Source organism: Phalaenopsis equestris, unplaced genomic scaffold (assembly GCF_001263595.1).
Source record: "Phalaenopsis equestris unplaced genomic scaffold, ASM126359v1 Scaffold001081, whole genome shotgun sequence".
In the NCBI taxonomy this organism is placed as follows: Eukaryota; Viridiplantae; Streptophyta; class Magnoliopsida; order Asparagales; family Orchidaceae; genus Phalaenopsis; species Phalaenopsis equestris.
Window position 1 is genome coordinate 1,204,670 of NW_018165520.1, and position 16,942 is coordinate 1,221,611.

General features: G+C 33.3%; 1 protein-coding gene across 2 annotated transcripts in view; it reads right to left on the minus strand.

The window, feature by feature from the left end:
- The window catches only part of LOC110033031 (CCR4-NOT transcription complex subunit 1), a 67,670-nt gene extending 57,191 nt beyond the window's left edge, over window positions 1-10,479 (minus strand). For both annotated transcript variants that reach the window (XM_020736875.1, XM_020736873.1), the window contains exons 1-10: window positions 10,240-10,479; window positions 8,064-8,361; window positions 6,832-7,060; window positions 6,407-6,746; window positions 6,206-6,319; window positions 5,984-6,112; window positions 5,718-5,900; window positions 5,220-5,411; window positions 1,494-1,631; window positions 1,295-1,414 (exon numbers count right to left, since the gene is read on the minus strand). In XM_020736875.1, the coding sequence (XP_020592534.1) occupies window positions 1,295-1,414; window positions 1,494-1,631; window positions 5,220-5,411; window positions 5,718-5,900; window positions 5,984-6,112; window positions 6,206-6,319; window positions 6,407-6,746; window positions 6,832-7,060; window positions 8,064-8,361; window positions 10,240-10,338 (1,842 nt within the window). In that variant the 5' untranslated portion in view covers window positions 10,339-10,479. The remainder of the gene's footprint in view (window positions 1-1,294; window positions 1,415-1,493; window positions 1,632-5,219; window positions 5,412-5,717; window positions 5,901-5,983; window positions 6,113-6,205; window positions 6,320-6,406; window positions 6,747-6,831; window positions 7,061-8,063; window positions 8,362-10,239) is intronic.
- Between the last annotated feature and the right edge of the window lie 6,463 nt (window positions 10,480-16,942).

Sequence of the window (16,942 nt, forward strand, 5' to 3'; positions counted from 1 at the left end):
AGGTGAATGACAAAGCCTAACGGGCCAATATAGATTAATCAGCCTATTCTAGCCATATTTAAGTGCTCCAAATCAATCTGACTTGATTTATATATTAGAAAAACGGTTTCATATTTATTGAGATGATAAGAGAGTATAGTTACATGTAGTTAGGAATAAAGTGAAAAAAAAACCTCAAAATCAAAAGTTTTAAAACAAATATTCAGTTCAGATATATTATTTATTTTCAATTCAAATTAATAAGTGATAATCATCATATGCATGCCTGTAAATAACATAATGGAAACAAAAACCCATATTATAAATTAAATTAGGGGCATTTAAATATATACCACACAATTCTTATGTATTTACAAATCTAACACCTAAGCTTGCTTATTTACATACATAGCATTCAAATCTTTAGTATCGCATAAAAAATACCTCAATTAGTAACTTTTTAAAAGAGATATACACCTTTTCATGTATAGGTTATGACACCAAAGTGTTATAAATGTAAATATCAAACTTCAGGTGTTAGATGAAATGCACCTTTTCATGTATAGGTTAAGACACAAAAGTGTTATAAATGTAAATATCAAACTTTAAGTGTTAGATATGTACATATATAAGAATTATGTGGTGTGTATGTAAACTTAAAACTATAGAGTAAAATTAATCAAAATAAGTAATTATATTAAATTTCAAGTAGGGATGGGATGATTTCAAATCCATAGTTTGTGTCTGCATCACATGATTAACAAATCAAAAAATAAAAAAAAATATTAAATTTCAAGTAAAAAGATAAATTATGGTGTATAAAGTACAAAATTTTATGACAATAGCAAATAAATAGAAGCTATTTATGACAATTATAATTATATTACAAATTACAAAAACACTACAAGATAAACTCAGAAACTATTGGGATTCACTCCTAATTTTTATTTTTTCTATTTTAAAATATCGTATATAACAAAAACATCACTAAGTCATTACTTTTTTGACAAATTATATATAATATATATATATATATATATATATATATATATATATATAATCAAAACAATTAAATTATACACCCTAGATTACTTTATTTTAAGCTGTATAAGAAACTTCATCTGAATTCTTATTGACTCTTAATTTTGTGAAAAAGGATGTATTTAATCATTTTACTAACTTTTTAAAATATTTCAAAATTCATCATATTAACTTTCTCCATATGGTGCATAGGGTGCTTGCTAGTGTAAATAGAATTTTGTAGGGAGATGATTTAACACAAATGCAAAAACAATGAAAAATCCAGAAAAGGAACCTTCAAGAATATAGACAATGCCTCCAGGTATGCACTCATAATAGATGCTCTAGATTGGTCCAAAGATCCATCAGGTATATCGCCCATATTTGATAGTTCTGAAAGAAATTTAAGGCAATCCTGCAGAGGAAGAGCATCATTTATAACTAGCATGGAGATAACCAAACAAGAAATAAAAGGGGTCTAAAAACTACATCACCTGAAAGAAGGCATCTTTGTGTGTGTTTAAATTATCAGTTAACCACTTTTCTAGGGCTGTTTGCTCCTTTCTAAAAGAAATAGTGGCTAATTTGATGCCAAAAGAAGAAGGAGCCACCTCCAATACAGTTGCTAAAATCTACAAGAGAAACATATAAGAACAAAAAACAAGCAGATTAAAATAAAATTAAATCCCGCCTTCTCCTCCCGGAGCTCATAAGGCTCCACCCATGAACAAAGGGCCAGTGTACTTGTATGTGGTAAAACGAAGCAGATATAGTAAGTAATAGAAATGGTGCGTAGATCTGAAATGTACTATAATAAAATAGTAGTTGAAAAGCAAACTTATGGAACAAAGCTGAACAAAGGATCCATTGTGTGATACAAAAAGCTAAAAACATACTAAAATAGACTACTACTCCAAGAGTTGACGCTCGAGAAACAAGATGGTAATTAAGGTATATAGATGCAGCAGAATTTGCTGTAATAAATATACATAAAATGACGGCAACCATCATAAAGCCCCATCGGAGAAAAAATAGCCATAGCAAGTGAATAAGATAAAAGGAAGTATAGATGATAAACAGCATGCAAAGATATCTCAGAAAAATAGTAGTTCAAAAACCAAACATGTGGAAACAAGCTAAATAAAGGATTTACTCTTTGGTACAATTTACAGCTCAATAAATCAACAGGTAAAGAACAATAGATGGATTCAGCATGCATTATAAGAGTTTCTACTGAATAAGGGAACATCAAACAAGCTCCAACATATGATTCGTAAACAAGCTATTAAAGAACATACAGCTACCCACATGAGTGACTGGCAATAATTTCAACAGAACAAAGAAGTGGTGGAGAAGCCTCATAATTGCTATCATAAAAGATCTTTTACAAAAAAACAATTTTCAATAAAAAAAAATGCAGAAAAAAAAAACGCCAAATGCATGGCTTTCCAGCCAAAGTATATATCCCACATTTTCAAAACCATTGCAGTAAAGGGCCAAATGAAGAATTGAATAAACTATAACTGGTATGATTTACAAAATAAAAAAATATAAATACTTAAAAACATTAGATCGTACTAATGCTTATGCCACTGTGGATTAGAAAATAGAAAAACAAAATCACTCTAAGAGAATTTGCCTGCCTAACACTGTATTATGCATAGCTTTGTAAGAGAAGCAAAGGACAACAAAAAATAAGGTATCAAAGGCGACAGTTCAACTCACATAGCAACAAACTAGCATGAATAACATATGCTCAGAAGCAGTACCAAGAAAATAATGCTCCAAGGTTTCAAGATTTTGTTTCATATGCAATTCTGTTGTCATCTTTTACAAAAAATAAGATGAAGAACAAGACTTCCATATGAATAAATTGCAACCATTGTGCTTAACTAACCTTGAAATTTTAGCATAAATGATTTTAACAAAAACAAAAACCACATAACCACTGATGTTCACAAGCGTGGCACTTTTACTGCTCTCAAAATCCTCATAAACATCAATCTCGCATATATAAATAAAAAAAAGACTCAAAGCCAGTTTGGACTGTGAACTAAGCTGCATTGCAAACAATAAGCAAATCTACTACCATTCCAAATCATTTATGTGTAACATCATGTTCTTTTATTACCGGGAGAGGAATCGAAAGTGTCAAACAAGGTGGGAGAAGAAGCAATGAATCAGACAGTCGTAGAAAGCGATAAGAAATGAGGACACATAAACCAAAAAGAGAAGGACAGGAAACGAGCGAATGGGAAGCCAACAGACAAGTTCGCCCTATAAATCGGCCAGAGAGGCAGGATCTATCGTTTGTGCAATCAGAGAGCAGTGGAAGGGGTGTTGCTTGCTTTCATACTCGAGAAGATGAAGTAGTAGACATTGTGCTCGACGGAAGAAGACAATCGCAGCTTTGCACTGTCATGTCAAGTTGAAGAGGAAAACAAAGGAGAAGCTTAAGACTTTGATCGTGCCCAAAAAGGAGCATCGCGTAGAGGAGGCGGCACTGGGTTGAGGAAGTCGAAGCCAGCTAGTAAGCTGTCGAGCAGGCAACGAAGGGGTGGATCTCGCAAAGGGGAGGAAGAAGCCTATGCGTGGTTTAGGGATCGACGAGGTAAGTTATTTAAAGTTAAAGTTATTTGAAATAATCATAATAATAGTATATTTATATATTTATTAAATAGAAATTAAGTAGAATTAGATAAAGTAAATTTAAAACTTAATTAATCGAAAGATAATAGTTTATTAAAATAATAAATTAATTAAATATCATGTATATGTTAGATTTTAATTTAGAAGATTGACGTGAAAACAAATTCAAGCACAAATTAGTCACCATCAAGTGAGAACTCCTATTCTTAAGCTATAGTATCATTTTGGCATCTCTTCTAAACCAGTTTTATGGGTTGTTATTTATGTTTGATTAATACAATTGATTTTTCTATTATTAAATTTTATCAGTCATTTTGAATGCGAATGTTTATAACTTCATATTATGAAATATTTATTGCATTATAGTATTACATGTTAAGTGAAATGAAATTATAAATGATATGATTTACATAGATTGATTGTATCTGCATGACTGACTATAATAGAGTCACCCCTTTATGGTACCAACGACAGAACGCTAAGTTACCCGCACGTATATGGAAAAAAATATTGATATTAAATTACCTTAATTAACATAAATTTTTAGACAGTGCTCCCGTGACAGTTATACAGATATAAAACGATATTGGAATACTATTCACATAATTAGATTTATTGAATAGCATGTTAAATGTTTATATTGATTTATTAAGAAGTTTAACTGGCATGCATATTATTTTTATATCTCGCATACATTGTTGCGTGTTAAGAATATGAATATTCATTAATTTATTTAGCTCATTATTATTTCAAACTAACTTTTCAAGTTAATTTTAGTAATTAAAAGATGAACGATAAAAAAGATAATGTTTATAGAAGATGTGGGCAATCAGCAACGACATAAATTTAAATATATTATTTTAATTTACTTTGATTAGTGGTTCTTTCATTTATTAATAGTTATTAAAAATTTAATTCTCACCGTACGACCGTTTGTTCCCATCTTGGTTAATTCCAATCCCCGGGATGGATCGCAACATTATGGCTCTGGTAACACTATTACAGGCAGAACAAATCACATGACAGAATCTCCATTAAATCTATGACTGAAATCTAACAAATCTACATTACCACTCACTAGGGTCGAGGATTTGTTTAAATTTTACTATACTTATTTGAATATTTCATATTTATATTTCTAAACTTTTCAATTCTTTTGAAATCAATTTGATACCAAATTTATCATAAGACAAACCATAAGATTCTAGACTTACCAGCCAATATATCAATTTGAAACAGAGATCAATAAACTAAGGTATCCTTTTGTAAGCTTCTACTTAAATTATCTTGTGAAGCTATTGTTGAAAAGTTGCTTCATGAAGCAACTTCAAAAGCTTGTTTAAAAACAGAATTTTCAAAGAAAACTTCTTGACAGCCAGCTTAGCAAATTTTATTCAGATAAGATGCACCAGCCTTAGAAAGCTGAAAAAAAATGACACTTTAAGAATGTTGTTCGGAACTAGTAAGAGTTGTCAAAGCAGATAAAAATTAATAAAGCATAAGAAGACTAGTTTGGTACAAAAGAAATGGTCAAATATTTCAGAAACGGTATTGATCAGAATCACATTTACCTTCAGCTCTTGGCAAATATCCAGTATTCTCAAAAGGAAGATTGGGTCTGTGTAAACATCAAGAAATCTCCGTAATACCAGATTAGGATGAGCACGCCAAACATAATGAATCAAACTAGTCTTCATCGGATCCTTTAGTATTGCAGGAAACAAAATTGAAAAGACTTCAGACTGGAGGAAGTTGTATGTAGTCTGCAAAAGCAAGCACAATCACAGAGTGGGTTAGGGGGGGGCTTATGTATTTACATATCTCACACCAAAAATATCATATTTACACACACAGCACTCGCATCTTTAATATCACATCAAAAATAGCACTATCACCACTTTTGAAAAGAAAAATACATGTTTATGCATATATTTGAAGCATCAAGATACTATGTATGTAAATATGAATGCTTAGTTGCGAAATACGTAAATACGTAAGAATTGTGTTATGTGTGTAAATTTCCCTAATAAAATACTACATGTCATCATAATAAGCAATGCAAGTATTACACTGATTTGGGAAATTGCTGCAAGTAGGACTTCGGGACACTGACTGAGGGGTTGCTCAAGCATCATGCGAACTGTACTTATGTGTCCCCTCTCAGCCAACTGGCATAAAACCTCCAAGAGATCTAGACATGACCATGCATGATTGCCTTCTTTATTTGCAAACTGAAACGAATCTGAGTGATTCTAAAGAACAATTTAATAAAAAAGAGTTAGGAAACTAGCCAATCCAATGGAATTCTTAGAGAGAGAAAAGCAGTTAAAGTTACCAAGTGCCTTGAAGAATGAGCAAAAGTGAATACATCAGGTCGAGCAGACACTGCATGCCTTAATAAAGACAACTGCCCTTCTGCATTCCTCCAGATAGACCCACAAACAGCATGGAGAGGAAATGGATCCTGGAGAGTTCATTCCCATCCCTCAAAAAATTACAAAAATAGGTGCAATTATCTCAAAAGTAGAATGCTACATAAACAGCAATTTGAACAAACCTGGCAAGATTTTTTGTATACAGACATTAATAAAGAAAAAGATGCTTCATCGGGAATGTTAAATCCTTCGTGATCTAGATTCTCCATGACATTCACCCAGTTGATTGTTGGAGCCTAAGATTCAGCAAGCAACATGAGTAACAGAATTTACACTTAGCATGTTCATAACCACCAAAATGAGTTTCAGTATAATTGACTCACCAGTTGCCCAACTGAATCCACAAGAATATCAACATTCCAAGTGTTGAAAGATGATGATTCGCATGGCAAGCTGCTGCCAACAGCTGAGCAAAATGTATAATGTATGTCCAGATCATCTTCCAGACCTGTTCTGGTAGAAATAATTGTACTTATCAACCTGGAAAGCGTCGCTTCTGTTAGAGGTAGAAAATGAGAGAGCATCTCTGTGCAATGTGAAGTATTGGAAGTACATCCATAGCCAAGTTCCCTCATGATATCAGCCATGCTTATTTCCTTTTCCATCTCAACTAAAACTGCCTCAAAATCATTATCAGAACATTCTAAAAGTGCATCTAAATGCCTGCACAATGTGAAAATCAGACTAAAATTAAATTCAGCCCAATATTGAAAAGGCAAACATTTCTAGAATAGCACGGTTACAGTACCCCAGCATATTGGTTTCATTCATATCATCTACATGAGCTGAGGCTCCTACCAAAAAAAATCTCTCGTTTGTAGGTATTAATGACAAGATTTTTGTAAAAGAATCTGCATGCTTTGAAAGGCCCTCAGACCAGCATAAAAACATAAAGATATCCTGAATTTGTTCATTATGGTCGGAAGAGGTGGGACTTGAACAAAGTTCTTCAATCTGAAGAATGCAAAAATTTTGGCCTGAAATAATCAACAAATGAAAAATAAGTATTAACGAATCGAATATGCAATTAAAACTACATTACATTTTGCACAACTACTACTGATAAAGAAGGCAGTCATCCCTGCTCTGCATCAGTATTGAATCAACCAGACCAGTTAATGACAGTAAAACCCATTGAAAAAATTTTCCATAGAGGGCACAAAAATGTGAAAGGGTATTCGGACAACTGAAAACCACCTCTCCATTGCCTTCACCAATTATGAGTCAGATTGGCAGGAAAGACAAAGGAGACAGTTTTATCACATCCCATTAAAGATTAACTTGGAATAGTATAAGAGAGGGGAATGAACGGCAGATTAGGGAACGGACGAATAAACGAAGAACTCAAGCCACCACTATTGATCTTGGTCATCACTCACATTGCCCTCAACTTTTATGTGATCACAATCGCAATCAATCACCGCCACATTCGATGCCTATCCTTGTCAGTGCTCACTTGATAGTCGACGGCATTAGCAAGCCTAAACTTAGGTTTATTTCCCATAACTCGAACACTCATTTATAAATTGGTATGTAGCTTAGGAAGTAGGAAAAAATAATTCTAAGCTTTTTATCACTTCAGTTCAACTTAATTATAATGCATTGCATTTACTTAGCATGCATCAAAAGACAAAAAAAAAATAAATAAAAAATAGAAAATAGTTTTCATAATATTTATATCATAGGCAACCAAGCATCTATGAAAAATCATTATAGATGGTCTCCGTTTTACACAGAACTCAAAAAATACATTCTGAATCTTGCAATTAAACAACCCCTAAATGGTAGTTAACAGTAAAAATTTAAATAAGATCTATAAATCTCAAAAAATGAAAAAAATAAAAAGACCTATGCAAAAGATTTTCAAAACACCAATCTATTTAGAAAAACTGGTAACCTACTCTAGAAAAATTTAAAGTCACCGATTATTAAAATTAATGGTCCAACAAAAACTCATTATGGCAAAATAAGTGTTCTTACCTATGACTTTCAAGTCGATATTATCCGATTCTGATAATGCTAGACCAACACCAACTTTCTCTGCATTTGAAAGCTTCAATGTGTTTGAAAGATCTGCCAAGTATGCCTCACTCGTTGATGTTAATCGCAATGACTCACAAAAAATTGTAGTGAAATTTGGCCTATGCAATAGATGCTTGAAAATAGCAGACACAGGGCCCAGTGGTGATTGCAGATTAGGGTTTACGCTACTGTAATTCAGTAGATCTAAGCAACCTTGAAGCAATAAAATGCTGCCTTCACATCCATACTCTTCGTACTGGAAAAACAGGGTATATGCAGGAGATGTTAGCAAGAAATTCAGTTCAAAACATTGGCACTTTAAAGAATAAAATGAAGAAAAAACAAATCACATAAGCTATTAAAACACATAATAATAAATACAATTAGACATAGAGATAATCTATAATCATTTTTCCATCACGGTTACATGTTTAACTGTCACAAAGGCCAGATCATAATATAACAATGGATGAAAGTTTGAAAGCCCCAAACAAAGCTCTTGAAATCTAAATATAGCTCTCGAAATCATTACAATAGCAAACTTTTTACTGCTTACTCGTGCAATGAGAGACATTCATTTGTTCGGCAAAATCTTTTCTTGTCCTTTCTCTCTTCAGACAAATTTTTGTCGTTTCTCCTTTCAAGCAAATTCTAGCCATGACTGGCTATTTAAAAAGGTTCCTACCATCGCCATTTCACAATGTTTTAAAATAAAAGGGCAATCTGTGCTAAAGATGAATAAAGTAGATTTGAGTGATATTTGTACTTTTTAATGTTCCTCAAGACAAATGCCACGAGATGAAGTACATGTCAAGACACAAACAGCTTACAATGCTATGTATAGTACTGGCAACTATATTTGTCTACAAACATAAATGCTTCAATGAGGCAAGCATTTTTTAGCTGGATAGCAGCCACATGGCGCACCAACATGTTATATGATTATTACTCTGGTTATAAATCTTGAATGAAAAATTCTAATATTATCAAATCCTAGCACACTTAATGGCATGTAGATGTATCTCGCGTCGTCTAAAATTGTTGCTATAGTCACAATGTATTTAAGGGGTTTTACATCCCCAACACTCCTCTTGTTCTGAAAAAATATATGGTAGTATTGTATTAGAAAATAGCTTATTTTTATATGGATTAGCATTGGGCATTGCTTAGGTAAGTCTAGGGGACCATCTCCTAAAAGAATTGTGATGATTTTCTGATAAAACGTTATTTGTGTTTCATTTATAATCATAGATAAGCAATGCAATTCTCTTTCATAATTTGCATTACAGTCCATAGAGTATATCCTCTCTACTAACCACGTCCTCTACTACAGTTTAGCCATAGCTTCCATCATTACAACGTGATGAAAATCCACTCCTAACATTTGTTCATTTATCACATGGTTGATGTGCCTTCATCCACACATTGGGTGGATGGATCTTCATGAAATACTTAGGTACTCCATGGCTGAATGTACCTTCGAGAAATACTTAGGTATTTCATGGTTATAATACGCAAATTTATCACAGCTCAACCACCATCATCAACTTTTCATAATAAACTGGTAAGTGTTTATTATTCTCCTTCTCATCCCACCACAACCACCTCCCACTTCACTAATGTGCAGAATTGCACCTTCCCACTTCACAACCTTATGTATCAAAGCAATCAAATGAGGTCCAATCAATCATCAAAGAACAGGAAAACAGCACCTAATACCTAAATGCATTTTCATATTCACATAAGACTGCTTTACAGCGAAGGCTATAAGATACTCATAAGCCCGGATAAAAAAATAATAAACGGAATCATAGAATTCTTTCCCAACTGAAAATAACCCACACCCTCTTGCAACCAATTACCGCATCAACGAAGAACATATTTATGACGTCATCCGAAAAAGACTATGCTCAGAAAACAAATAGCCGCATTCTAGGAAAATAATATATGGAGTCCCGCAAACGATTCCTACGGATCAATTTTCTATCCCATGATAACTAGCGTCATCGGCAAATAAAATCTGGAAAAAAGGGGGGAGTAGGGGTTTGCAAGGCCATGGTAAAAATAAAAAGTGCTGCCAGACACACAAATCTAGATGAAATGTTAGCAGAGAAAAAGAACCATGCTTTCGTACCTGGCAGAGCTCGCGAAAAAGCGAATCGAAAGTGGAAGGGCTCGCACTCTGCAGGAGGAAACGTATCTGGCTCGATAGGGTAGAAGAAAATGGAAGCATGGTGCTGCTTCCAAAAGAATTTTTTGTGCTGGGAGACGTGAATGGAAGAGGGCAAACGACAGTGTTAGGGTTTTCGCTCCACCGCCGAGGACATGGCTCGAAGATGGTCGATCGTTCTCGTGCGGCAATTTATCCGCTTGCCGTCTCTGTTTTCTTTGTAATTCATTTCGTAAAATAATTTATATTTATTACTCATAATTATCATATGTTTATGTAATTAATAAGTACTTCACTCAAATTTAAAATTAAAAATTTTTAAGATTGAAGTGTCGGACTTTAGTAAATTTAAAATTAAAATATTTAAATATTTTAATGAGATAAATCTATTAAGTATTATGTTGAATGGATTTGTTGAAGCTTTAGTATCTCATGTTTGAATCGTTCGTTCAAATAAACAAGTCGAACACGAACAAAATTTTTAAAGTCGAATTTTAAACGAGTCGAACACTAACAACCTTTGTTCTATTGTATTCAACTTGTTTAACACTAATATATATATATATATATAAATACACTAAATCCATTCATGGAAGGGATTATAATGACTGTTATAGTGCTCTGCCAAAAAAACAAAGGTTCATAACATAACATCCAAAAGAAGCAAGGACACAAAGTAAACTATACATATATAGATGCAATTATATCTAAGTTTAAATCACCACAAGTTGTGTGGTCATGTTGTACATGTTTCAATCCAACACCCTACATTTATTTTTTTAATAAATTTTTAAAAGACAATTTTAAGCCCAACATAAGTCGAACACTAACAAGAAAATGTAAACTGAGTCGAACATAAACACTATGTTCACAAACAATTTTTGGCATAAGCAACTTTGCTCAAAATTAAATTTGAATGAGCCAAGCACAAATCAAGTCTGGGCTCACTCCAGCTTGCCTCATTGACAATCCTAGACACAAAGTCTTGTGGTACTCTATACAATATAGAGATTTATGTCCAATAAATTAATTATTTGTGAGCTTTCTTAAACCTTAACAAGTCTTCATAAACTCCTTAACAAATACATGCAAGTCTTAATGGGCATCCGCTAAGTCAACTATGTTAATAAATTATTATCACATGACTCAACTATTAAGAACTAAATCCAACCAAAATTTTAAGCATTTTTTTAACTTTCACATTAAAAAGTATTGATGCATGTCTGAAGATTTACATCAATAAAGTAATTAATTTGCATATTAATGTTGCACGAAAATTCAGCACACATTTAAGTAATTAAAATGATTGTTAGAGACGCTATAAGGTTTTACGTGGTAAACTCCAGAAGGCAAAAAAATCATGAGGCCTAGCTCAGTTAAAACGATTCACTATAAATTGATGGTTACACGCCCCAACTCTTATCGCAGAGGTGATAAAGAGTTACACAATTCCTTGATATAAATAATTTGTAAGTAAAAAAAAACGCTATGTAGTAGTCAAGAGTGGTTTTGGTTGGGAGTAGTTGTCGGAGTATTGGAATAGCGTCTTTAAGGCGTATCGCTGCATGGATTTCAGGATGATGCACTACTTCATAGGGTGCCTCATTATTCTGTAACGCCAATCTTTACTCTGCATGGCATTTCATTACTTCATAACTTCGGCCTTCACTCAACACGGTGCTTCTTACCACAAACGGGGGTGGCCGATGGTGGTTGATGAGTGGTGGTTAAGGATAGTCTATGACTAAATAAGCGAGATGTGTTTGTTGGGTCTTTAGTTGTGAACTGCGCCGAAACTCAACAACTTCTTCGCCCACCAACCTGAGGCCCAACTTTTCTTCCCGTTCAAGATGTAGGTCCCTCTTCATGAAAAGGGTAAGACACTATTTATGGAGTATGAGAAAGGCTTTCCAACAAATATGGAAGGAATTTGAATCACTCCATCGAAAGGCACGAAGAGATCTCCAATCAGACAGTATTTGGTCAATACTTAAGTGTTTTAATGATGATGTATTGAGTGATCTTAGGCTCGTTGGACTCTTATCATCGAGATGCTCAATTTGTTTATAAACTTATTATATTTGGAATTCATTTCACCTTCTAATTAGGAACTAGAAGTTTCCAAAAGTAATTTAATGGGTTGATCCGAGTTTTATTTGATTCGAGCTGGACAAATTTTGTTGTCATTGTGTTTGTCTTGTTGAGTTGGCTGATTCATCGTAAGTTTGTTGAAATTAAAGTTCTATATGATTTTTAATTAGATTTTAAATGTTTCATGTTTGAAAAATGCTTTGAGATTCATATTAGTCATCTTTAGATTCATGTCAATTCATAAATTTTATTAATGATGTATCAGTTTCCTCCATATTTTTATGTAAAATAGCTTACTCGTTCGAAATTACTGAAATTTTTAAAAATTATTAAAAAATTGAAGTTTCTAGCAATAGTAGGCAATTGACAATGGCAGCGAAAGACGGTGTTGGTGCATGGCAATAGCCACTGGCAGGTACTTGTAGTGGTGGTTCACCGATTCATGTCGGGGTCTAAAAGGTCAGGCAAGTTGTTATGGTGGAGTGAGTCAACGCGTGTTGATGTGTCACGTCGCAGGTATTGTGGGTCAAGTCGTGTTGTGGGTCTAATGAATCATGAAGTTGGTGGATCGCACAGAGGTGACAATTCAGAAATATGCAATTGGATGATGGATGACTGTATGCTAGATGAGGATCATAATGTGGATAGTGTGTGTCATTATGAAATTGGATCATGGGGCTTGAATTGAGTTGAAATCCAACGGATTGTCACGAGTATCGTTCAATCGTGGATCTGGGCCCAATTGAATGACTATGGCGATGTGCGGGATCATACAACGGGCACATGCAAGAGCAAAAATTTTGCCTATGGAACTAGTCGAATCTGCTTGAAAATATGATTCAGTTGTTAATTTGGGTTGAATTTGAAGATGGAGTTTGGGTAAGCGGGGTAAACATGGATTTTGGTCTTTTTAGCCTTCTTTTCCCTTTTTAATCCTATGCAAAAAAGTGAAGAAATAATTAGAGTCTTGTTTCCTATTTATTCGATCAATGGACTTCCGCTAGCATTTTAATTGCGCACCTTAGAGTTACAACCTATTTATGTGATCAATGGAGCTCTCTTATGCATTATTGTTGAACATTCCATATGGGATTTTTTGTGTTTCCAAATTCCAACCATAAAGGATGCCTGCCCTCTTAAAAATTAAAGGAAAACCTAAAATCTCGAAAATGTGATATCAAACCTGACAGAGAATGATCAAATATTATTTAGGAAGAAAATTTAGTTCCTATGTAAAATTTTGGTGAAGTTACCAGCCCCAATTGAGTGAGCCTATTCTCATTCCCCATGATATGTTACAATTTAAGAGGTGATGTTATAGGCTAGCTTGTATTTTTTTCGGCGCCTGAGCTATTGGACAATTTGAAAGTGATCAGAGTCATTATTTCCTAGTTCTTTTGTCGGGCAGCAACAATCATCATATGGCTTATTGTTTCATAAATGTGATTTGAAGTTGACACTGAAGATTTTTGTCTAGTTGGGCCGATTTACTAGCAACACACATGAATGCATCTTCTAATGAAACAAAAAAAATTGATTTTTTCCCGAAGGATCTTGTAAGGCAATGGCATGTAGTATTTTTCCTCGCAAAAAAATGATTGGGAATTCCATGAGAAATTAGGAAAACTATAGTAGATGTCAATCTCCCTCCGGGTCATTAAAGATGAAATATTATGGATATTTCGATTTTAAATTTAACGTAAATGCAGCTCAAGGTGTACTATATCTATGAATTTATAATCAAAGAATTATTGTCCATGCTTAGACTCTCCTTTCATCCTAGATGAACTTCTGCAATGATGTTGAAGAAATTCAAGAAGCAACATGAGCTAACTCCCGTGGCACCTCTGAAGCACACTCTACCAAGCAGTAATTGTAAAATGCTTCCTTAAAAATAGTGTAAGAGGACTGAAGAGGAAGGAAGCCTTTGCTTGGATCTTCGAAGAATCACATTATGCAGAACGTGTTAACTCATTCTTGCATTGAGTTTCAGGAGGTCGAGGACTAAGTGAGTATATGTTAAATATCATCGCCACATATTTCTTTCATCTACCTGATATAGAGCTATTTATTCTAGATGAATAAAATGATGAAGCTTCAAATGGGGCTTAGCCTTTCTTTGAGAGAGTAAAAATCCAAGTTCTTCAAAATTAACTTCATCTAGGTAAGTATAAGTTTTGATATGATTTTGTAGCTACGGGAATTACAACTCTAGAATTTCAGCTGACAAAGTGCAGGACAGAGCTATTTACGATGATAACTTTATTTTCATTGCACTGTCAAGATTTCGAGAGCACTTGTGAGAAGTTGGTTCAATCATAATCTGATCTTAGTAATATGTCAGCTCTTAAGAAGAAAATCCAAAGATTGAGGTCCAAGAAAGAGTTCAATGTCACTAGAGTCAAGTTGAGAACTATGCACGGCTTCAAGAGGTTGCTTGAGCTTAAGAACATAATTCGAGATCACGTTCAAGTGACCCACATTCACATATATGATATTCTGGTAAAGGGCAGTTTGAAGGAGTGTGTCAAGGAGAGATTTATCCCGTGCTTAAGTTGAGCAATACAACATCTAACTAGGGTTGTCCTAGGGAAATTACCTCTAGCCAAAATTTTGATGACCTCCATTTTGATTTTAACGACGATGATATTAAGAGTAAACTGAAGAAGGTGTTCTCTAGTGGCAAACACTAGCAACCCTTGGTTCAATTATGTTTTACTTCTTTAACTCAACATAAGAAGATTATATATATATATATATATATATAATATTGGAGAAGGAATATTACGCGTGGAATCTGCATGAGTTGCCCACAACTTGTGTGATCATGTGATTTTGTCCCTTTACTATGCAGGAGTTGTGCATGCTTGAATCCAACACCTTAAATCTATTTTTTTGATTAATTTTAAGAGCAAATTTTAAGTCAAACACAAGCCAAACACAAATAAGAAAATGTAAATTGAGTCGGACATAGACACACTATTAATGAGAAATTTTGGGCATGAGACAATTTTGATCAAAATTAAATTTGAATGAGTCGAGCACAAGTAGAGCCTGGGCTCACTCAAGCTTACCTTATTTACAACCCTAGACACAAAGTTTTGCGATAACCTATACAGATATAGAGATTTATGTCCAATAAATTAATTATTTGTGAGCTTTCGAAAGCCATAACAAGTCTTCATAAACTCCTTAACAAGTACATGCAAGTATTAATGGGCATTCGCTGAGTCAACTGTGTAAATAAATTATTTTCATATATCTCAACTGTTAAGAACGAAATCCAACCAAATTTTTAAGCATTTTTAACTTTCACGTTTAAAAAGTATTGGTGCGTGTCTTAAGATTTACATCGGTAAAGTGATTAATTTGCATACTAAAGTTGCATGAAAATCCAACACACACTCAAGTAATTAAAATGATAGGTAGAGACACTAGAAGGTTTTACATCGTAAACTCGAGAAGGAAGAAAGCCATGGGGTCTAGTCCGGTTAAAACAATTTGTTATAAGTTGATGGATTCCCCTTCAAACTGATTAAAAGATGTGATATCATTTCTAAGCTTCGCAATTTTTTATGGTGGAAAATATTTAGCAAAGAATTTTTGTGTTAAATTACCCCTACCCCAAGTTCTGATAGTCTGATAGATCCAGGTGCTAACGAATGCAACCACATATTAGGTTTATCTCTAAGTGAGAAAGGAAATAACTTAAGTCTTACGACTTCATCTGATACACCATCATATTTAAATGTAGCGCAAAATTCTAGAAAATTGGCCAGATGTAAATTTGGATCTTTAGTTGGTAATCCCCCAAACTAATTATTTGATAACATTTAGATAATAATAGGTTTAAGCTCAAATAAATTAGCCACTACAACAAGTTTTTGAATACAACAATGAACTTCATCTACCGTAGGGTTGACATAATCTCTTAATGATCTAAATTCTTGATGAATTTCAACATTTTGATTATTTTGATCTGTCATTTTTGTAATTTTTTTAGATTTTTCAAAATTTTTTTTTTGTTTTTTTTTATTTTCATAACAGTTCTTTCTAATTCACAATTGTAGAGGACAATAGTCCTTTAGAACCTGAATTACACATACACTAACAAAAAAATAAAATAAAATAAAACACATAAAAATACTTTATAAATAAATTATTATAATAAGATATTCCTACAATAACTCTTAAAGTTTAAATAAGACTTTCTAAAATAGAAATTTTCTTTCAATCAATCCCCGGCAACGGCTCTAAAAACTTTATCTCGACTGTTTATATGCAACAGTATAATAGTGTATTTGATTATATTTTTCACTTATCTTTCCTTACTTTGCAATAGTACCAAAAGCTTAACACTGGAGAGAATAAGAATTTAATTTTTTAACTTAATATATATATATTGTGATACTACGCAAGTACATGTATCGTTATCAAGTAATATAGAATTTTTTTATTAAGCCTCAAATATTGAACCCACAGGGATTGTTCACAATATGTGATAATTAAAGTAACAAACTTCCAGCTTTAAAAAGATAATTACTTAAACTATAGTTTTTATCACAGGAATGTAATT